At 26.1% G+C, this 24,567-nt stretch overlaps 1 protein-coding gene across 1 annotated transcript in view; it reads left to right on the top strand.

Annotated features, from left to right (window-relative positions):
- The first annotated feature begins 1,539 nt into the window (after positions 1–1,539).
- The window catches only part of LOC129957177 (carbonic anhydrase-related protein 10-like), a 765,422-nt gene continuing 742,394 nt past the window's right edge, over positions 1,540–24,567 (top strand). Inside the window, exon 1 of the mRNA XM_056069369.1 lies at positions 1,540–2,779. Coding sequence (XP_055925344.1) covers positions 2,707–2,779 — 73 coding nt within the window. The 5' untranslated portion in view covers positions 1,540–2,706. The remainder of the gene's footprint in view (positions 2,780–24,567) is intronic.

The following is a 24,567-nucleotide window of genomic DNA, read 5'->3' as shown; positions in this document are numbered from 1 at the left end:
CAGTACTGTGATCGAAATCCCCTGTTGGTCTTCGAATAAATCTGTTTAATACTAAAAAGTTATTTTTATTATTTTCTATTTAAATAATGATGAAACACTCTATTAAAACACGAAAATACGATTTGAATTATCGTTTCCAGTTTATGATTTGTTAGCTTTGAAATTGACAACTTTTTAAAAAAATTATTCAAAATAGTCTGTAAATGTTTATCTTTACTATTCTTTTGAATTTTATTTACTTTGATTCATTAAAATTAAAAATAAGCTGTTATTTAAATGTAATTACTATGTGATTAATTGCAATGTTTAAAATAAAATGTTACTATGTTTTAATAACAAATATTTTTATATTTATTTACATTCAGAGTCTGCACATTTTAATTTTTCTTTCTCAAACTCAGAAACTTTTTTTTATAATAATCACATCACCACAATGGCAATTGCAAAATTGATTAAAAATTCAAATATTTAACAGAAGGGATTGCGATTTTCACGTACTTAAAGCGTGACAAAAAAAATTTTAACCCCATAAACATGACCCCGTTAACATGAAAAATAATATTTGGAAAGTAAACATTAAAGGCCCTTTTTGTTAAATCTTAAGTAATTTAGATAAAATTATAAAAATCTCATTTTATTTAACTTTGAGAATAAGCATCATAAGAGATTTAATAAATTTTATTCGATGTTTTTTCTAGATCTACATATATTTTAAATAGGAAATAAAATGATGCAAGACTGATTTTGAATATTAATGCATATTTTCAATGCTAAAAAAAAGAAGCATTGCTTCTTTTTCATTCTACTAATCTTTCAGTAAATAATTTTGTATTTTCTATAAGAAATAATATTTAATCTAAAATATATATTGACATTAAATAATTTAATAGTAATGTGATCATTTTTATTAAATAGTACGAAAATGTAAGAATGGCTCTTTTTAATCAATTAAAAGCATTAGCAAATATTTATTTTTATCATAACTTCTCAAATAATTTTCATGTTTTATTGTTTAATAATAAACCTATTGTACTATTCTAAGAGAATGTTTAATGGTATCATATATATTTTCAAAAATATATATGCAAATACTGAAACAAAAATCCATTTACATATGGTGCATACCTACCATGCACTATTCACAGAACTGCGCACAAGAAAAGATTATGAAAAACAGAATCCCCCATCCCATTTATGTCTGTTCACATGAAATGGTTGAAAAGAAACGTTAACGGCAGATATTGAAAAGCACCAAAGCCTATTTGTTCAGCCGAAAATATCAAAGTGAAACCTACAGTTTTCCTTTCAAATATTCATCATTTCCTATCTTTATTCCCATGGGAGCAAACTTTCCCGCCGCAATCCGACGAGCGAAACTCCGGTTTCACTGCCGAACAACTTCAAAATCGTTCCTAGATCGAATCAACCACATCCTCGCCCTCTATTGGTCCACTAAAGGCTGACGTCATGGTTTTCCAGAAGTATATAAAGGCATTCCGGAGCGGTTCCGGAATCGATTCACGTGGAGAGCGTGGATAGTTGACTGCTTCTTGTAGGAATTGACGGAACGACGATTCTTTCCTGAAAGTTCCGCGGGAGCATTTCGCTATACCGTCCGGTTTGCCGGATATTAGTCGTCGGGGAGTCCGGCGTAAACGGAATTTCTGATAAAAGGTTTTTCATGTCTTCACTTATCAAGAAGAATGTATTTAAGAGTGTTAATTTAAGAGCGCTATTTTAGTTTATGTGAAAAACGGATATTTTATAAAAGTGTGCTTGTTAAAACAACTTTTTAACGAACATCGCCAGCTGATGATATCTATATAGGAAACTTTACCTATAACGTCAGATATCTTTTGAGTAAAAACGACAAAGCATATATAAAGGATTATCTGACTTATTTGTGAATTCTACAGAGAGTTGATATAAGGGTTTATATCCATTTTGTCTCTTTGTAACGCGAAGAAAAATCTTATTGACAATACAGTTTTACATCGCTATCATAACAAAAGTTATTCACAAAATTCATATAAGCAGAATTTGAAAGATCTCATGGATTCGAATTTTGTTCTAAGAGAAAACGCTTGAATATTTCTGAACTTTCTCAAGCATTTGTTACAAAGTACTTGCACATATAGAACCATATCATTCTAAACACCGTGCTAAAAGAAGTTCTTACTGTTATAAATAGAATAATTATTAATGTAACAATAAGCGGATATTTGAGAATGAATGTTATTAAAATATCTGGAAAATAAAAGAAATTACAGGATAAAGAAATTACTTTATATCTCTATATACACATAATATTGATAACTTTAATTTAACGGAATCATCTGAAATCTGAAGCAACAGTTCTAATTCCTGGATTTATAAACAAAAAAAGTTACTTCTGAAGGATTAAAACTTTCATTAAATAAGAAAGTTTGAAACTCGCTAACTTTTACAAATACTAGTTTTCTAAAGATAGAAATTGCACAAACACTAGTTGAAAAACCTAGATAAGATAAAAGATAAATATCGTTAAAATTGAGATTCAATCACAGCTTTCCAAAGAATAATTTCTACGAATAATGCCAGAATATTTTCACGGAAAATTATAGAGCAATTATGGATATAGATCAAATTTATGAGATGTTGTCTATATAATTATCAATTACTAGTCAACTGATTTTGAGAAATACGATTAAGATTAAAATATTGAAAATGATCATCAAGAAACTTTGCTTCCTACATTTTCTACTAATTTATTGCACCGATGTAGCTGTGAGCTCTTTGGGTAAGTAACACTACAATTTGATTTTCTTCGAAGAATAGAAATCTTCAGTCTTAATATTTGTTACCATTGTTTAGAAATTAAAATAATTTAAGAGAAATAAAATAATAAGCATGGTAATAAAAGCAGTATAAAAATAAATATCAAATAAAAATGAATAATAAAAATTAAGTTTTTTATTTATAAATCTGAAGTAACAAAAAAAATTGAGTTTGTCGATTCCAAAAAGTAAAATAATTTTAGATTTATTTAGAGCAGACGATTTTTTTACTCAGGAATTTTTATGAAATTTCAGTAATTGAAATGCTTATTATTTTTATTTTTCGAGTAGTCTTCAGTTAAGCAATTTATGGGCGTTAAGCGGAGGGGTCTTAATACTGATAATCTATTTAAATAAACATAAAAAAAACGATAAATTTATTTTATACAATTATACAATAAAATCATATGTTTTTCAATAATAAATAAGCTAAACAGACACAGATCAAGAAACTAATATTTGTATAATGGATAAACTAAAACTACTTTGGAATCGATTATAGCAGACGATATTTTTATACAGGAATTTTTGTGAATCAAATTGAGTGAAGAATTTATTTTTGTACTTAATTTAATTCACTTCTATAGTTAGTTTGTTGTTAAATCAATTAAACCTTTTTAAAGCGGAGTATATTTGATAATAAAAAATAAAAATTTCCTATCTATAATTAAGGGTATTTCTAATAAATATGCTAAACAAATCTTTTGATGTTTTTTAAATTTTTAAAACTACAATTTTTTAACTATAATTTGCAGTATAAATTAAGATATTAGTGTTCTGAATTTTCTACAGTATTTCAAATTCAAAATAGCCTTGAGGGTAGATGATTTTAGCATTGTCTGTCTGTAATACATATCGCAAATATAGAAAAATAATAGAACAATGCTTGTTTCATTATAGCTGTATTTTTTTCAGTCAATGAAACGCGAGAATATGTTTAATAAAATTGAATAAATCAATTGAAAAGTAAATGAAAAAAAAATATTCGAAAAAACATTGTTTGAAGGCCTTTTAGTTTTAAAATTCTCAGTTAAATGTTTTTTTTTTAAATATTTTTTTCCTAAGTAAAAAATTATTTTATAGAAAAAAAACATAAAATGAGGAAATTATAATATTATCTTGTTTTGATCAATATAAACCTGAGAATAAATAAAGTTTCATCTGCTTTCAAAAGTTACGATATTGTTTGCTTTTCTTAAAGACTCATGACATATAATTAAAAAAAAAAGACATAAGTGGAAAAAGTTAAATATTTTACCTTAAAATAATACCAGTAAAATTTTCAACCAAAAAATAAAATTTTGACATATTTATTTTAGAAACTAAATAAATGCAGTGAATTTAAAAAAAAAACAAAAAAACTCCAACTATGAAAATTTGTTCAGTAAATTTCTCTTAACATTGTTTTATATTAATTCTCTTAAATTCAGTAAATTTCTTTTAACATTGTCTTGTTAACATTTAAAGATTATTAAAAAAAAAAGTGGAATATTAATTACATTACATTGCAAAAATGTAATTGTAAAATTTTATTTTTCATTAAATCAGACTAAATACTTCATGTACCATTACAATGAATATTTCAAACATTTTTTTATGTTTTAATATTTAAATTTTCCATAAAAAGATGGAATATATTGATTTTTAACTTAAAAATTTCAGATTTTGAATATTATGCATAAAAAAAATACCAAAATTATACTTTAAAAATTTTGAATTGTATTTGAAAAGCATTATAATCTGCTCTAATTAATATTAATTATTATCTAAATAATATTGAAGTACTGATTAGATTTATGAAATCAGAAGACATATAGTTGTATATTACTTCAGATTTTTGCTCCGAGCATTAGAAATAATTTTTGTATTAGGAAAAAAAATTGTCGTTTAAAATCATACCAAATATTTATTAAATTCATGGATAAATAAACATAAATATCTTATCAAATGCATAATATATTTCTTAATTTTTCCTATCGTTTTAGTTTCACTTACACGTTCGACTAATTTGCATATTTGCAAAATAAAACCTCTCTAAAAGTGGCTATTTAATTATTCATTCAGCCGAATCTAACGGGAAATTAAGACTGATTTTGCTTTACTGCACTTGGAACTAGAATTAAATGTCGACTCAATAAAATTTTATATGATTATTATGCATTTGAAATATAAAAAGGAGCACGCAGAACATTTATTTTAGTTCATTAATATATATATATATGAAATGAAAAATTAAAAGGGACTGATTAATATTAATTTAACTTAAAAGAGTTAGAACGGAAAATTCCTCTCGATGTATGAAATAACGTGATTTAAATGAACTTATGGTTTGTAAATATTTAATAAGTTCCCGTTTTCTCATCTCAAATTAAGTTTTGAGCTATTAAAGAATAGAAGATCAGAAGAGTCGAATAAAAATTATTCAAATATTGATATGTATATGATACAAAAGCTGGCTTATACACAGGAACTGATTTATTTAGGATAAATAACTATAAAGGTAAGGTGGATATAATGAACTTATTTAAAACATATCGAAATTAACATCCCTACTTGAATTAATGAATGAACTACGTTGGAATTTAATAGCTGATTAAATACGTAGGGAAGATTCCGTAGAGAAATGAATAATGGTTTATCTGGAGAAGATTCATAAACGTTTTAGAAAGAGTCTAGATCGATTAAGAAGTTAAATAATCTGAGAAATTAATGATTCAATTTTAATTTCAGATCTGGAAAAAAGATTACTAAAAGGAGAAGCTTTTCAAAAGTTTAAAAGTTCCGAATTCCGTCAGAAAATAATTATTTTTCTTGAGATAAATCATTCCAAGAGTGAATTTCTATGGAATCTATCTAGATTGTATTTTTTAACAAAAATTTTGAGTTGCTTATGAAACAATTCAACAAAACAACTCAAAAATTATAAAACTTCAAGCAGTGATATTAAGAATAATAATAAAAAAAGATTGTACCAGCAAAAATAATAACGTAATCTAATTTGTCTCCCCCTCCCCCGAACTATCTTTTTTTTTATTTAAAAATTTTGTATTTTTCGTACCTCGATAAATATTTTTTCAATTTTATTATTTTTTTCAATCAATTTTTTTTTCAATTTAAAAATGGTATGACGCATTTTTGATTGATTGTTGCCTTTTCTTTTTCTTTTTGAATTCGATTAGGAAGAATGTAATTTCTTATTATGATTAATACATTTTTCTTGAACAATTAAGCAATCGGCTGTAAATTGTTCATAGATATCATCTTAAAATAAATAATATGTTAGTCAATCATCTTAATCGATATTTTCATGCAAAAATATTATTAATTCTAAAAATTTATTTAATATTCGCACTTTGCATGTGTTTCTTCTTTCTTTTTGTCTATAATATGTAGAATATTTTTAATCGCTAATTATAAGTAATATTTATGAATAAGTCTAAATTTATACCATCAAGAAAAGTGAAAATGTATGTTACAGCTGTGACTAACTCTTTATGAGATAAAGTTTTCAATTATTTTTTGGGCACTAACATAAAAATCCTCGAATATTTAAAAATATATATATAGGCATCTATTGATAAAAATAAATTTTTCTTGGAGAGTTTTTAATAATATCTTTATTGTAGTCTTAACGATACTTTGCAAAAAAAATTGAAAATATTTCAAAACTTATGATTTTAAGAAAGCCAACTATTAAAAACCTAACGAAATTATTGCATCCCAACTTTATCAATAAAATTTATCAATAAATATCAATTTATCAATAAAATAGTTATAAATTAATTTAATATGGAAATATTTCGTTGCTTCTGCTGCCAATTCTCGACGATTTTAATCCGATATCTTTTCACATAACTTTCTAAGGTCTGAAGTTTATACCATCAAGAAAATTCTAAATGCATGTAATAGCTGCGAATAACTCTCAGTGCGATAAGTGTTTCTAGTTTTTTTAAAATTTTTTTTGCTCTAATATAAAAATTATCGAATATTTTTCAAAATTTCATAGATACGTTACTTTTATAATATTTTCATTATTGATAAAATTGATATTGATAAAATTTCATATTCTTTGACGAATTTTTTAATTATATCGTTATTATAAGTTTAATAATACTTCACAAAATAATTTGAATATAAATTAAAACTTATGATTTTAAGAAAACCACAATCAAAACTAACGAAAATATATCATCCCAAAAAATATCGTGCTTATCAATAAAAAGAGTTACAAATAATTTCAATCTGGAAATCTTTTGGTGCTTCTGCTGGCAATTCCCGATACTTTTAATCCAATATCCTTCAGCATTCATACCAATTTCCAACAACCGTTTTATGAAGTGTAGTAACCATTTTGCAATTTCTGAATCAATGTTCCTCTATTCTCGGGACAATACTGTCTTCTTATACTTTTTTTGTCTTAATGTCATTGTTACATTAAAACAAAATGTTGTTTTAAGAAACCTACCCTTTTCTCATTAAGAAACTCCTCTTTTATCGTACTCATTTGCTAGTCAAATCTGATAATCGGGTATCATTGGTAAAAGCCCTGGGCTGTTGTGAAAGCATTATAGACTAACTTTATAAGATGTGTTATAGTTATTTTGATGTTTTATAGAGTCTTAATTTGGAGTGTTATATAGTGCTTAGAATGTGTGCTTAGAATTGATATTTTGATTAAAAAAACAACTGACTTTCATTCGTATTTTTAATGATAGTTTTATATGTATATTTTATATATTTTAATGAAAACAAGGATTCATTAAACTATTAATGAATAGCAAATTATATAGCACTGATACTAACAAGCATCCTATCATTAAACTGCTCCTTTTTCCAATTTTCATGGTACAAATTAAGTTGCTCAATTTTTACCTGCTCAATATCATGATATATGAACTACAAAAAATATTAAATTTGCTATCATTTGCGAAATTTATGCTTTCCAGTAAAATACTTATTTATTACAATTTCGTCAGCTAAGTATATTAAGAGTAATAATATATAATAATAAAATAATAATAATAATCTCTAAAATTATATAATCTTTGACCGCTGCATTTCCAATTTTTTTTCAATAACCACTGGTAATTTCCAGATAAAAATACTAAAATAACCTCTATATCAATTTATCTCTACATCATCATTTTTATTGAATTAGCATACATGTCTTAGCACATGAAAGTTGCCGAAGATTATGTGTGTATTTTTATGAATATAATTAACCCTCATAATTTCTTAATTACAAAGATAAAAATATGTTACAAAAAATCATTTTATTTCATCTGTATAATTACATACTACATTCACGTAAAAGAGATTACAATAGCATTTTGACAATTAAAGAAGTTTTTCATTCAAAATCATGAAGTTTATTAATTAGTTTCTCGGTTATTTAAAATTTTATTCAATATATATATATATATATATATATATATATATATATATATATATATATATATATATATATATATATATATATATATATATATATATATATATATATATATATATATATATATATATATATATATTTACCATCATAAATAAAGATAATTTTTTTGCTCCAAAAAAGTTTTGAAAATAAGAGTTCTAAAAGCAGAAGTTCATATATATTTTTTTCTTATTCAACAAAAAATATCATTGGGAAAAGGAGAGTTATTTTCTATTCATTCTGTAAATCATATTACAAAAATATAAATTAACAGTATTGTTCCTTTTATTCATAAATACACTTTTAGTGATCATTTCTTATTCCATGTTTTTAAATACGAAATGTGTTATCAATTTTTAATTCATTTTCTCTTTTCCATTTTAAAATCTGGTATACTTTTGTATTCCAGACGACAATTCACTGTTTTTAATTTTTTCTGAACTTAATAATTAGTTTATTCTTTTTATTAAATTGTGGATCTTTACTATTAGAGTCATATATTGAAGATTCCACAAAAAATATTTCGAGTTATTATAATATATATTTCGAGTTATTTTATTATAATATAATAAAATGTAAGGCAAAAGAAGAAGAGAATATTAAGCTAAAATGTATTCTTCTTTCTATACATGGACAAATGTGCTTTTTAAATACAGTTCTTTTAAAATTTATTGACGTTTTTAATTGTTGAATAAACATTTTAAATTTTAACAATAATGAATTCCCCAAAATGGTTTTGTATTATTAATTTTTAAGTATTTCATGTACCTTTTTTTCTTCAAGGTAAATGTTTAGCATTCATACGAAAATTTTTGACTTTTAATGCCTCAGGATAGTAAACATAAAGAAATTTAAATTTACAAGAAAAAGATAAATAAAATCTGAATATTGAAAAACTAATTCAACATCATATGAAAGGACGAAATCAAATTCTCTAAATTTTACTTTGGTTGTCGCAAAAGAAAATTCGTTTCCTAAAAGAGGCATTCAGGAGTAACAAAATTATTTGTGCAATTCAAAGGTAATAGCATATTTTAGTTACTTTTCGGAAAGCAAAAATTGTTACTATTTGAATAATAACATTTTGATTCATTTTATTAAATAGCAAAACACTTGTTTTTCTCGCAAAATCAAATCAACTTTATTGCTCTTAATTTAAAATTTTGAGTTTTCAATTATTTCAAATTTTTTTTTTTTATTGAAACTGAAAGAAACATTTTTAAATTTCTTTTGAAGTGTTCTTACGATTTTATTAAAAAGCGTAAAATTCTGCTCTAGTAAATATATTAAATTTATTTCGGTTAGAAGTTCCCATTTTTTGAAAGATAAATGTTCAGTACCTAAATATAGATAAAATATTTAAATGAACACACTGTATTTAATACTTTAAATGCAATATTTTTTTAATTAAAACAGTGATGTGGCATTTTTGAAAAATATTATTTAATTTTTCTTCATCATAATTTTGAAGGAAAATTAAAATATATTAAAAAGTCATAATATACAGGATTCCCATCTTAGTTCTTTGTCTCCTTCTTTTTAATTGCAAAATGGCATCAGCTGTAGTAAAAAAGGTGATGCCATGAGATAGTTCCAGAATTCTGAGTTGTTATTCTAATTTTTTTTAATGTTCCAAAGTATGAGAAAAAGAATTATGAAGTTATAGACCATTACTGATTTAGTATAAAAATATGCTGACCATACTAATACCAATAACACACAAAATGAATTTGAATTGATCATGATTTCCCAAATTGTGGCATCAGGGTATCCTAAAAAAATGTATTTTGACCTCATCATGTCATATTTCCATGCAAACAAATCATACTTACCTTTGTGGAAAAGAAAAGTTTCCTTGTAGCAACAAGGAACTTCAGGTGGTCTAGTTTTTCCCGTGAAATATCGGTAAAGCTCCGACGTCAAAAACCAGCGAAATCGAGGATAATTAATATATGTACAAAATAAATATGCTATAGGGGTAATACCACTGTTTAGATTCAGACTGATCAGTAGTCACCCATTAAATATCAAAGAAGCGAAAATCTCAGGCATTGAAAATAATTATTGGTGCATCACACACATTACATACTAGACTATTGCAACATGGTACATGCTACACTTTTTGCAACATTGTATATAATATATTGGTACAAAAATGAAATAATTCAAAGAAATTCCTGTAATGTTGGCGAAGGGATTACAAACTCCTACTCTATAATTTAAGATCAAGAGAAGGAGTACTATAGGGTCAGAATGAGCCCTCAACAGAATCCTTTTACATGAGTGTGTAATTCTCTTATTGAAACTCCCTACATGAGAAAGTTTTTCTATATTCTCATTGCTAAGTATTGATCTCTGTTTGATTATTTATTAGGAATGGCATCATTATGCACGAAATATACATTTCTGAGTTGAAGTAATGGTAGTTTTCACACAAAATGTGATTTCATGTTCTATAGAAACTTGTCAAAATGTTAATTATACTCTGGACCTCACTCTTTATTCACTTTCGTTCTCCAATTCCTATGTTATACGATAATGTATGCAATGTTCGCCAGTTCCAGTTAGCAAATTTTTAAACTGTATTGGCCTCAATGCTGGAAGCTTAATCATTCCATGATGAGAACATACACTTTCCAATCAGCCTCTTCCGATTCAAAATCAAAGACTCAAAATGAGAACATTCTTTCCGTATATCTCCAATATCTAAATACTGCATCATTTTTTTCTTATTTTACAGTCAATTTAGCAACTTCTCGATCAGCTTTCTTTTCAAATTGCCAGATCCTTGCATGGACTCTCTTCACATTTTTTTTCTTCATGTGATATTGCTGGACGTGTTATCACTATTTAGTAAAACAATGCAGAGTTAGCACGTGCATTGTTTAGATATTCAGCTGACTGCCAGCTAATAGACGAAATTTTTCCGTTACTCGAAAAATGTATGCTAACCGGAAAGATGTTCATTAGTGTTGCCACAAATGATGCGCCCGAAAGTAGAATTAACGAATGATATTGTTTTAAACTCGTTTGATGCTAATTTGGTATTAATTAAAGCTTTACTTTTTTTTTCAGAATTCTACAATGAAGTGCAATATAAATATTTATTATGATATAATAATAATTTTCATTAAATAGTTCAAACATTACTGGTAAAACAAACCTCACATGCCATGGTCGGATGACTCGCTATCTCCCATTCACAAAACGAATAAATCACAATGTTTACATATTTTTTATATATAATAGATAGATAGATTAGAATAAGAGCTTTTGTATCTATATTCCACATTGTTTACATTCAAATTCAAAATAGAAGCATTTAATAAAAAAATATTTTATAAAATTTTCAAAAAAAAATTAACTTTATTCTGGAAAATTTGTTATTAATTTATTAATCTATGGCAAATTTGTTATTAATTTAATTCATTAATTAAATATCGACAGAAACATTAAAAACATAACTTATTAGGTTTTTTACATCTGCATTAAAGTACTTTATTAATTCAATAAAATATTGAGATATATTTCTACATTAATTTCCTTAAATAATAAAAAAAAATATTATCTTGTTTAATTACTTTTTCTGTTAAATTAATATTATATTATTAATTATGATGTCTATTGCAATCTTTCCTCTGAGCTCACTCAATACACATCGTTTTTCAAATTTCCTTAAAAGTCAAGGCAATATTTTCATTAGACTAACTAATACGTAAACCTATTAACTAATTAAGTATGTCTCTACCACAGAAATGCTTTAAATCTTAGTCCTAAGCCAGTGTGATGATTGAAACTATCCAGAATATTCGGTAAAGGCTAGACAAGGCTAGCTTAAAAGGCAATGCCATTTAGATATTGACCTTCATATTCGAATGGGAATATATTCGCCATATGCTAGTTATGTCACGGAAGAGTTGCATGGTTCTACGGTGATCAAGCATTTATATTTCAACATGAAATATGGCAAACGCTTAAATACTGTAAACAACTGTATTTGGACGTTTCAACTCAGTGTAAAATATATTCATAAAATTGTCATTTTAGGGTATAGGTTTATTTAAAATTTTACGTAGGATTCTAAATCTGAGGATCTAGTATTTTTTTTTTTTTTTTTTTTTTTTTACATTTCGACTTCAAATTATTATTTTCCATAAATATGAAGTACAGGATGAGAAAGTTTGATCATCAGCGGAAAAATTCGCTATCGAGACTTTTATGAATTTTAGAGTGGTAAACTTCTCTCAAGTTTGATAGAAAAATACATTCAGAATTTTGTAGCTCGATTAATTGGAAATGACTCAAAATCAATCACTTAAAAACAACATGGTCTTGACAAGTATTCTTTCTATCAAAATTATCGATCAGAATAAAAATTTTGTCGAAATAATGAATATAAATATGACCAAGAGTTTATATGTGCTCATAAAAATGCTCTAAAGCAAAAGTTTAACAAGGTCGATAGATAAGAATTTACTTAATACTTTATAATTAGAATAGCTTCTCTATATTTAATATATTTTAATTCATTTATTATACAATATTTGTTTTTGGCGACCAAAAATATTTCTCAAGGAATTTTGGCTATATTTAATTTTATGGACGTCTTGTATTTTTCAGATATAGAATTATTTCTAATTTTATTTATCTAGCAAGAAATCGTTTGCGCCTTTTTTTATAAATTATTTTTAAGAAATTGATTAATATGTAGGTAGGAAATTGTTTTGCATGTCTTATGTTAATAGTTTTTAAAAAAAGAAAGTTTCATATCACATTTCAAGAAAAGGTGTCTGAAAAATACTATTAAAAAAACATTTATCTTCTCTATGTTTTTAGTTCGTAAAATTTGATAATGTAATTAAATGAAAAAAATCAAAACCAAATAAAGTTTCATGAACTTGTTTTTTTCAGTGAATTTTCGGTAATATTTTGATTTATTGATGTAAAGAATTATTTAACAAATTATTTTCAAATTTTACTTCGAAAATTATTTTTGCCTTGCATATTCCCATACTACTCTACTATCAGAAATATTTCAGAAATTTTACATAAACCATGCAATTATATTTTTATATCTTACTATGCATTAGAAAATTGCAATTAAAAATTTGAAAAAAAATATAGTTAGATTTTAAAAAACTAAATAGGAAAATGAATATAATGTCTATTTAAATGGAATAATAATTTAAAACAATAATTTATTTATCGCTGTCAAGGCAACTGTTTTTTTATATAAATAGAAAGAAAATTTGTTTTGTAGAGTTATGTATTCTTACGATCGGATACGATTTTACAGAGAAATATATTGATTTTTTAATTGATATCAAAAGAATGGTCAAATTATTTGCTTATACTCTTTTATAATAACTTTAGACACTGAAATGTATTTTGAATGTGTTTTACTTTTGAGTATGAGTTTACTTTTAAATCAAAAATTAAACTAGCAATATTAATGTAATATTATATAATACTAAACTCTATAAAAGTAAGAAAACCTTCAAAAACTGCTTTCAAATGAATTTCCGAAATCCATTTACGATTTTGAAACTTGAAATAGAATATTTGTAGATTATATTTCTCACTATTATTTATTTTATTCTTGGAATGCCAGAGTAGAAAAAATTTCCATTTAAAGAATTTGTTAAAAAACAACTTAATTACAGATAAAATCTTCAATTCTAGAATGTATCAATAACTATTTTCAAAGCATAGCAGAAATTCCTTATATATATTTCCTTCATATTTCTGAATGTGAAGTGTCAAAGATCTAGTATACATTTCCCACTCATGTTTTTGTGTTCATGAAAAAATCTTATAAAATTCAAATATTGCTTTGGAAATTTGGGAAGAATTCTTAAAATCAGAAAGAAATAATAAAAAAAAAGTAAATATCAGATATAAATGAAAATTCGTGAAAAAAGTAAAATTCTTTCTGAAAGTAAAATGTCATATAAGAATTTAGAGAAGTAATACATTTCAATTCATAAAATATAAAAAAATTATGGAATTAAGTAAGTGGTCTAAAATTAAGCTATAGTAAGAGAATTTCTATCCAGGAAGTTGAAATATTTTTTTCTTTATACTGTAAGTATTAGTTTGCATTCCTTAATAAAGAACTTATTAAAGTTTGTAAAACATTTTACTTATTACTTGATTCTCAATTTAATTCTAATTATATAAAGTATATGGTTATATTAAGGGGAATATGTGAGCATATTTGAATCATCTATAAGTCAGATCAGTTGGTATAATTGCCACAATTATCTCAAATATACTTTGCTTGAAAAGAATCTCCGAACGATAACCTTAAAATTCCACGTAATTAAAAACTGACTGGGATTTTGACATTTGTCTGCGATAATTTCCGATATTTAATTTATTTGAAGAATTTGTACATTGTTTTAAAACTCAGAAAACTCTAGTTTTAATTATAATGAATTAAATGTCATGCATTTGCTTTTAGAACAACAGTAATTGTGTAACTTGGACATTTTTTTCTTAATTAGAATTTTAGTTAATTGAAATTTAAGTGAGGCATTGGAATTTTCACATAAAAACTTCCAAATATAAAATTACAGAAAACTGATTTTTACATCATTTTAAAATTTAAAAGACTCCCTATATGGTATTAATTTAATTGCCCAACACGTTTTCCTACATTTGAACAATTTTTTAAAATGCATTTTTTTGCAGAATTTTAAGGATATATTCCATTTTGGTAATGAAAATTCGTTTCGTTTTTAATCATTTCTTTAACTGTTTAGTCACTTTCATCAATCGCTTCTGAGTTTTCGGATTCATTATTGAAAAATATGAGGAATATTTAGAGACTTAATCGAAATTTAATATAAGAAATATTCCATATAATGAATACCTAGACTTTATCGAAATTGAATATAATGAATATTCTATATAAGTAATATTTAGAGACTTTATCGAAATTGAATATAATGAATATTCTATATAAGGAATATTTAGAAACTCGATCGAAATTTAATAAATGAATATTCCATATAATGAATACTTAGAGTTTTAATCGAAATTGAATATAATGAATATTCTATATAAGGAATATTTAGAAACTTGATCGAAATTTAATAAATGAATATTCCATATAATGAATACTTAAAGTTTTAATCGAAATTGAATATAATGAATATTCTATATAAGGAATATTTAGAAACTTGATCGAAATTTAATAAATGAATATTCCATATAATGAATACTTAGAGTTTTAATCGAAATTGAATATAATGAATATTCTATATAAGGAATATTTAGAAACTTGATCGAAATTTAATAAATGAATATTCCATATAATGAATACTTAGAGTTTTAATCGAAATTTAATATAATGAATATTCTATATAAGGAATATTTAGAAACTTGATCGAAATTTAATAAATGAATATTCCATATAATGAATATTTAGAGTTTTAATTGAAATTTAATATAATGAATATTCTATATAAGGAATATTTAGAAACTTGATCGAAATTTAATAAATGAATATTCCATATAATGAATATTTAGAGTTTTAATTGAAATTTAATATAATGAATATTCTATATAAGGAATATTTAGAAACTTGATCGAAATTTAATATAATGAATACTCGTTCTGGTCTCCAGTGTGATTCCAGGGTATATATAATGCCAGAGAATTCCTTACATGACACTGACGTACAATAGTTACATATTATTAACTTTTGGCTTAAATGTAACATTTTTATTTCATTCATGGTGCCATACTTGGCGAATTATTTGCTGATTAATCCATGGCATGCCCTAAGAGTATCCAAAAGTGTAATTTATGTTTACATACGTATTTTCCACCTGACTGAACCAAAATTAAATGCAAAACTGCACTTATTATCACAGAATCCCATGCCAAATTTCATAAATTAAGTCATATCGCGCTTACATGATTCTGAAAATACAGACAGACAGACAGTCAATTCGTAGTATGATTTGGCACAATCCATTACAGGTGTTTACATTATAGATGTCAAATCAGTGTACCGAATTTCATCTATCTAGCTTTCTTCGTTTTTGTAATTATCTTTTCAACTTATATTAGAACAGCCAGGCAAACGGACTTCCTCTAATTTTAATTAAAATTTGATTGAAAGCTGCAAATTTGGTATAAAAACCGCATGTCAAATAACAACTGTTTAGGTTGTCAATTGAAGTGTTTGATTTGTTTCTTTGACAAACAAGCAGATAAACATTTCCCTAAAAATGTGTTTTTCGAATTCAGAGAGGTCTAAATTGTGGAGATTCGTAAAAACCTCGAGTTTGAATTATTTGCCCATTATTCTACTTTTTCTATACTAAATATACGAGAAAAAAATAAGAGCACAGTAAACATTTTAGTTTAACATTAAATACTTCTTTTTTAAATATTTTTTAATCAGTGAACATAACAGGTTGAAAAAGAAAGAATGTATCAAATAGTTGTCTTAAAAAAACACGATAAAATGCGATTATTTATTTTAAATAAGCAGCTTAAATAGAGCAAACGATATTTTATCCATCTGCTTATTCCGTAAATGCCGAACATATTATTATTTTAAAAATAAAAGAAAGAAATAACCGTAAAATTTTAAAGAGCTATCTTAAAAATCATTTTATTTATAATAATAATACAGTAGCAAATATAAAAGCTATATAGGAACATATATAGCTTTTATATTTGCTACTGATAATAGAATATGGGATATTTGATACAAAAAAATCACCAGGAAAATATGTTATCCTCTTTATACGCCTCCATAAAAACGATATATAGACATTTCAATACATATCCTTATTTGCTTTCTAAAATTGAAACCGCTGAAATGGAAGCAAATTGCATTTTCTGTATTTTACGATGACATTTGCTGAAACTCAACAACGTAATTAGAGCTGCAATATCCAATGGTCGCTTATTTTGCTTTGAACAGCAATTTCTGCAATAGTTTTTGAATAAGGAAATATAAAAACATGAGAAAATTGTTTACCTTTTTTTTCCCCAAAATCTATTTTTCCTCTTAATTTCGAATGTAATAAAGTTAGGCATTTTGTTTGTGCAAACGTTTAATAATAAAATATTAATAAAGAAAATTAGGAATACAAATAATAAATTATTCATAAATTTAATGAAAAGAATATTAAAGCAGAAAAAGTAAGTCAATTCGAAAAAATATGGTTAGTTTGTTGAATATATATTATTCATTGCTTTCCATTATATGGATTTTAAAAATTCATATGAATATTTTTTAGTAAACTGAATTTAAAATGTTACTTTTAGGAATTAATTGGACAAATATAAAGAATATATAAACAAACTAAAATGACATATAATATTATAAAATGGAAGTCTTTAATAAAAATGACGATAATTTCCTGCTTTTTTAAATCAGATTAGAATTTTATATGATGTTTATAAATTCAAGATAATCAAATTTGTATTATGAATAAAAAGAAAAAGGGGATTAAAACTAATTTAATAATTTTATTTTAATCTATTTTTCAAAGAGTTTATTTTATCGAAATTCATTTGCTTTTATTCTTTCATATTAAAATATTTGATATAGTGAAAGAGTAGAAGTAATTGAACTTAAATAAAAGGAAAATTATACAAGATTAACTTTTCATTGTTTTTTTTAAACTCATTTCCAAAATTCAATTTTAGATTTTTATTTTTAGTAAATAATTTGGTAGCGAAGACTGCATATATCTAATGATTTTATATGGTGAAATATATTACAATAAAATGTATGTTTGAAGACAAATTAAATAAGCTAAATAAAATCATGGCCAGTGGTGGTAAAGTATTTACAGCTCTTTCATTTCCGCAGTATAAAATAAATTAGTTGTATGGTGTAAATATATAAATTAAAAATTGTCAATCTAAGAAAAAGTTTCTGATATTTTATAAAATGAGATATTCTTTTTCTTTGTTGCTTTTGGCGTCCTGGCCTAGGAGTAGCGTGTCTTTCCTGTGATCTGAGCGCTCCGGATTCGAGTCCTGGTTTCGGCATAGTTGTTCTTCACCCTGTGTTTATTTGTGAGGTGTTTGAAAGAGTTCCCCTGTAAAATGGGGTTGTGCAAACGATTGTGTGTGTCATCTTCATGCGAGCTAGAAGGCAGACTTCTGTCCACGGGTGTTTAGAAGCCTTTACTGTCAGAAGCTACTGCACAAACTTGACTTAAACCGCTGACTTCTTCAACGGGCTTGTCTGGATCATAAGTAATATCGAAATTAAATACTAACTATTTATAGCTCATCTTATTCACACTCCGCATTGGTTCGTATGGATGTTGAGCAGTTAAATAGAATACATTTATTTAAAATGTCATATTAGGATTTGAAAATGTCACAAAATATGTACTTTTTATAATGAACGTACTACAAATACTTGAATTTTGAAGTGAAGATACTTAGTGCCTAGGCATTTCTACTCATTTTGGAGTAGTAATTAAGGAAAAAGAGAAGTTATATACCATTGGTGCGTCAGTTCGATAGAAATATGGATTGCTTGTCTGCTCTCAAGGTGTAAATTGAAGCAGTTCTTTAAATGCAATTTAAATTTCGGAAGAAGTTATGGAGGTTTAAATGACAAAATCCATTTACTTATAGATTAAGGAGAGGCGTATTTTGCATTGAAGTATGCGTAGTTAATTTGTTCCTTGATTGTGGATTTTCATAAGTTTTGAGTTGATGAAAATGTTCTTGAAAATTCTTTGATGAAATACTTGAGCTTTGGAGTTGTAAGATCTCTGTATAAAATATCATTCCTGATAAATCATGGAGCATTGGTAATGATGCAAAGTCTTTTATTTTGTAAAACTTGAATTTTGTTTCGGTTGGTTTCAGCAGTGAGTCCCCTAATTTGTACAGCATAAACGAGGATATGTCTTAAAAAGTGTTTTTATAAAAACATTTTATTCCTAAGTGAAAGGGGGGTGGGGACGTGTACCAATGAGGTGAACTTTAACCCAGAACTTCTTTTTACTATTGTTGATATGACATTTAAAAGAGAGTTTATTGTCTAGGATCAGTCGAAGATATTTTACTTCTTTTCCCCCAAGGCAGATAATCTTCAAAGAATGCGAGTGCAGGTAGCGGCTTCTTTAACTGCCCTTTCCCGAACATGTCGGCATGATTCTTTGCCGTATTGATAGCAATACGCCACTTCCTGCACCAGATTTCAATTGTCAAGTATTTTTGTGAAAAATTTTCTGCTACAGCCTTGTGTAAGAATAGCAGTAATGTACTGCAAATACCTGAGAATGGAAATTTAAAAATGCATATTCTACGAAAAAAAAAGCAGAAGTAAAATCCCCATTTAGAAATTATTTCCCCCCAAAAGCTATTTTTTATTTCAATTTATTTCAATTAAGCACATTTTTGAAAAAAGTTGATAAAGAAATGAAAATAATTTGAGTGTCATAATAATATAAATCATTGTGGCAGATTTTATGTAATTTTTTTAACATTAGAAGAAACATTGAATGAAAAAAATGTATCATTAAAAAGGTAATTTTTTGAGTTTTAACACACTGTCAAACTTATTTTTATATCGTATTTTTGATTGTTATAGTTAATGAACAAAAAGATAATGTACCTAATTTTTTAATAACATATTTTAATTATTTTTGATTTTGAAATTTTGATAGCTATCTTCTTTTTGTCTAGAAGATTATAAGATTTCATTTCATCAAAATAGAAAGGAAACTGTATACTTTTATAAAAGGCATGTAAACAACTATTATACTTTGTATATGCAGATTGTACAGAGGGAAACAAATATTTTAGAGCTATTGTTTTTAAACTTCTCTAACCAGATAACATATGGCGAGCAAATTTCTAAGAAAAATATATCTTCTACAAAATGTATTTTTTCTCTCTATTTATTTCTAAATTTTAGATTCAATTTAAAAGAGAGATTAGAAGATAATACTCATAAAGATTGAACTTTTCTTTATGTTACAAAAATAGACATGTTTCTAGAAACCTCCTACTCGAAGAAACAGTCGATTCCTATTAAATATCATAATCCTAAGATTATTTCTAAAGACTCTTTTCGAAAACACATTATCTTAAGGAAATCCATCGAAGCATCTTTTTCTGTAAGACAGTAAATACCAGGTTCATAATTTTACATGTAAACGCTGTTTACGGTTTTGCATAGAAATATTGGATAGTGAATAAATTGCTCTTATTCTTTTCTACGGATTTTCGAATTAAATGCCAGTACATTACAAAGATATTGTTTTCACTTAGATGAGATACTTAATTCTTTATATGCATAAATAGATATTTTATATTCTTATTTATTATCATGTGAGAACATGATGTTGTTTCGTTTAGGGGGATTTTGTAGCACGAAATTGCGTTGGCAATGAATATGGAAAATCGAAATCGTGTGGGCAATGAATAAAACATAAAAGACAATTTTCATCATCATCTTTTAATAGCATATATTTTTTTATCTGCTTTTACCAATATTGCATTATTATTATGTATGCTTCTTTGAAAGTAGATGCGTTTTCAAAAGGTTGACACGCTTTTATCAGCATTGCTTTATTATTTTATTATTACGTATGTTACTTGACACCAGATACGTTTCTAAAAGGGTGACATAGAACTATGGCATCATAGCTATTATTTCATCTCAAAATCGGTCGCGCTTCAGAACTATGTTTGCCAGCTAGAAAAATTGAAAATGAAAGTTTAAAAAATTATATATATATATATATATATATATATATATATATATATATATATATATATATATATATATATATATATATATATATAATAGAGAGAGAGAGACTGATAGAAATGTCTCGTGATTATTTCAAAACCGGTTTAAACAGGTTAATGACTTAAATTAATTAAGACAGATAATGACTTAAAAAATAATAATGTTCTCACAGGATAACTAGAAATTTGCGATAGTAGATTTCATTTTAATTTTTCTCCAGCCTTTTACTGTAATTTTATTTATCTTTTTTAAATCACATTATGGAAATATTCCCGATTTATTTACGATTTTTTTATAACTGCAAAAATTACCGTGAGCTGTCTGGATTCGAAAGTTTAAAATTTATATTTTATTAATTTAATGATTAAATGATATTTCTCGGAAAGAATTTTTGCACAATGTACATAAAGATAAAAAAAAACTTATGATCGATTGCTTATATTTTCAATGCAATATGGAATGCAAATGGAAATAGAGAAACAAATTCAAAAGTCGTATTTATTTACGAGTATTCTTGTCAAAATTATTAATAAGCACTTCTACTGCAAACAACTTAAATTCTGATTGTGTGCTCTATATATAATTAAACTATTATGATATTGCATATAAGAATAATTTTCTTTTCCGCAAAGTTATTTCACCTTATACACAAGAGTTGCATATAAATTTAAAATAAAATTATCTCGCAATTTTATTGAAAAATTGTGCAAATTTGCCAATTAACTGTACAAATGTACATATTTGTTCATTAACTGTACAAATGTACAAATTTGCTCATTAACTGTAAAAAATGTACACATCTGCTCATTAACTGTCCAAATGTACACATTTGTTCACCAACTGTATAAATGTACAAATTCGCTCATTAACTGTAAAAATGTACACATTTGTTCATTAACTGTATAAATGTACACATTTGTTCATTAACTGTAAAAATGTACACATTTGTTCGTAAACTGTACAAATGTACACATTTGCTCATTAACTGTACAAATGTACACATTTGCTCATTAACTGTACAAATGTACACATTTGCTCATTCACTGTATAAATTTGCTCATTAACTGTAAAAATGTACACATTTGTTCATTAACTGTATAAATGTACACATCTGTTCATTAACTGTAAAAATGTACACATTTGTTCGTAAACTGTACAAATGTACACATTTGCTCATTAACTGTACAAATGTACACATTTGCTCATTCACTGTATAAATTTGCTCATTAACTGTACAAATGTACATATTTGTTCATTAACTGTACAAATGTACAAATTTGCTCATTAACTGTAAAAAATGTACACATCTGCTCATTAACTGTCCAAATGTACACATTTGTTCACCAACTGTATAAATGTACAAATTCGCTCATTAACTGTAAAAATGTGCACATTTGCACATTAACTGTCCAAATGTACACATTAGTTCATTAACTGTAAAAATGTACACATTTTCTCATTAACTGTACAAATGTACACATTTTCTCATTAACTGTACAAATGTACACATTTGCTCATTAACTGTACAAATTTTTTCATTAACTGTGGAAATGTACAAATTTGCTCAATAAAGTTAATTGATTATAAATGGAATTTAACAGCACATGTTTCTTCATCCTTACATCAAATATAATTTCTTCAGTTTTCTCAATGTGCAATATACTACATCTTTTTCAATAGAAATACAAGAATTTTATTAATATGTTAAGCCTCTATCTCTTATTTACAGACTTTATGCTTCCATGGCTACGCCAAATTTCAGTGCTTTTTTGCATTGTCTTTGTATGATTTTACTTGTGATAATTACTTCAGTATTAAATCTCATTAAGATGGAGTTTTCAAAAATATAATCAATTTATTAAAGAAATTTTAACATTTTTTTCTCAAAAACTCTGAAGCATGTTACAACTCAAAAACCATTTTTACACTATTTTAAAATTTTAAAATATAACTTAACTTTGATAATAATTTTGCTTCTCTAGAATTTTTGCCCCAAAATTAACACATTTTAGAATTATTTACAAGCAGATTTTGTAATATTGCTTTTCTCCCTTTTAGCTCTCCGATGTACATTCATGTCAAATCACAACGGTGTTCATATTTTTGGGAGTCATTCAAATGCAAGACATATAGAATGTCTTGAAGGAAAATCATAACTAAATAAGTAGTCAAGTAAATGACTGAACTAAAAATAATATTCTATCATATCTAAACAAATTCAAAATTTTGTACAAATTGACAAATTTGATCTTAAGTCAATATACCAAATTCCATCCGTTTAGCTCAAAGAGTTTCTTAGTTATTATGCTTATAGAGAAACAGACTGATGAAGAGATGAATAAAATTCCAAAAATGAGTTTTGCGGATTCAATGAGGTCTGAAAATGTGGAAATTCATCAAAGTCTAGAGTTGAAACTTTTGATGATTAAAATATTTATAAAACTTGGTATGAAATAAGGTAAACGCATTTTGAACGAGACATGAAATCGAATTATCTGCAATTCTAAATTTCTCTTAATTTTTCTTTTTCATTAAACTTAAGAAAATCATTAACATTTCGTGTTGTCAGAATGTCATTTTGCTATTTCTATGTTTGTAAAGTTTCCAAAACATACATTTGTATCATTCCGAAAAAAAAGAATCTGTCCTCATGTTCATCGCATGGGTTAGTGAATATCAAAATTTAAGTACCATATCCTCCATAACTTTGCTGAAGGGTATTCCTTCACTTCAGCCCCTCCACTTAACCGAACAAATCAGCGCGGTGTTCCGGCTGCACTCGACGATGGCCGTAAAACCATCCGTAGAACAGGTTAAATATTTGGCCAGCATCGTTTCTGCGAAATTACGGGAAACGGGCCTAAGAGCGTGTGTGATAGATCGGACTTGCAAGCCGGATATCCGGCCATACTATCTTGCAAGACCGGAGCAAGTCACGCTCGCTTTGGTTTACGACTTTCATTTACTGCCGGCGTCTGGAAACAGGCCAATCTTTGGCCTATCACGGCTGTCTTCTGTGTGCCGCTGAAATGCGATTGGCGGAGAGGAGTGATTGGGTTTACGGTGGGATCCCGTCGCCGTAGCGGGGTAATTGTATATCACATCTCAATTGATGATTCCGAATATGTAATTGTTGCAAAATTGATTATACAACCATGGATAGGTATGGGAGATAATTTTGATTCATTGTTGTCAACACTGAACTGTAAGAAAAAAAAATGAAAATACTTCCAGGGGTGGGGGCATAATACACTATTTCTTAAACATTATCTGACAGTAAATCTTTCAGGCTCTAAAAACCTTCTCTAACTAATTTTACCTCAGAAACTTTTCACTTGATTTCCAGTGAAAAGTTTTAAAACTCTATCTCTTCAAATCTATAGTAATGAAAATAAATGCATGTGTGGCTATCGCGCTGCTTACACATATGTGTTTATGCTCTAAGACTAGATTGTTTGACTTAAACCTACGTAATTTGGTGTCTATGCATTTTTGAATGTAAGAATGTGTGCTTCGGAGAGAGGTTTATGAAATTATAATTCAAATTATAATTAAAGAAAATGATG

The sequence above is a fragment of the Argiope bruennichi genome, chromosome 11, assembly GCF_947563725.1.
Source record: "Argiope bruennichi chromosome 11, qqArgBrue1.1, whole genome shotgun sequence".
NCBI lineage: Eukaryota > Metazoa > Arthropoda > Arachnida > Araneae > Araneidae > Argiope > Argiope bruennichi.
The sequence above is the reverse complement of the archived record's forward strand: the minus strand, read 5'-3'. Positions and strand labels throughout refer to the sequence as shown.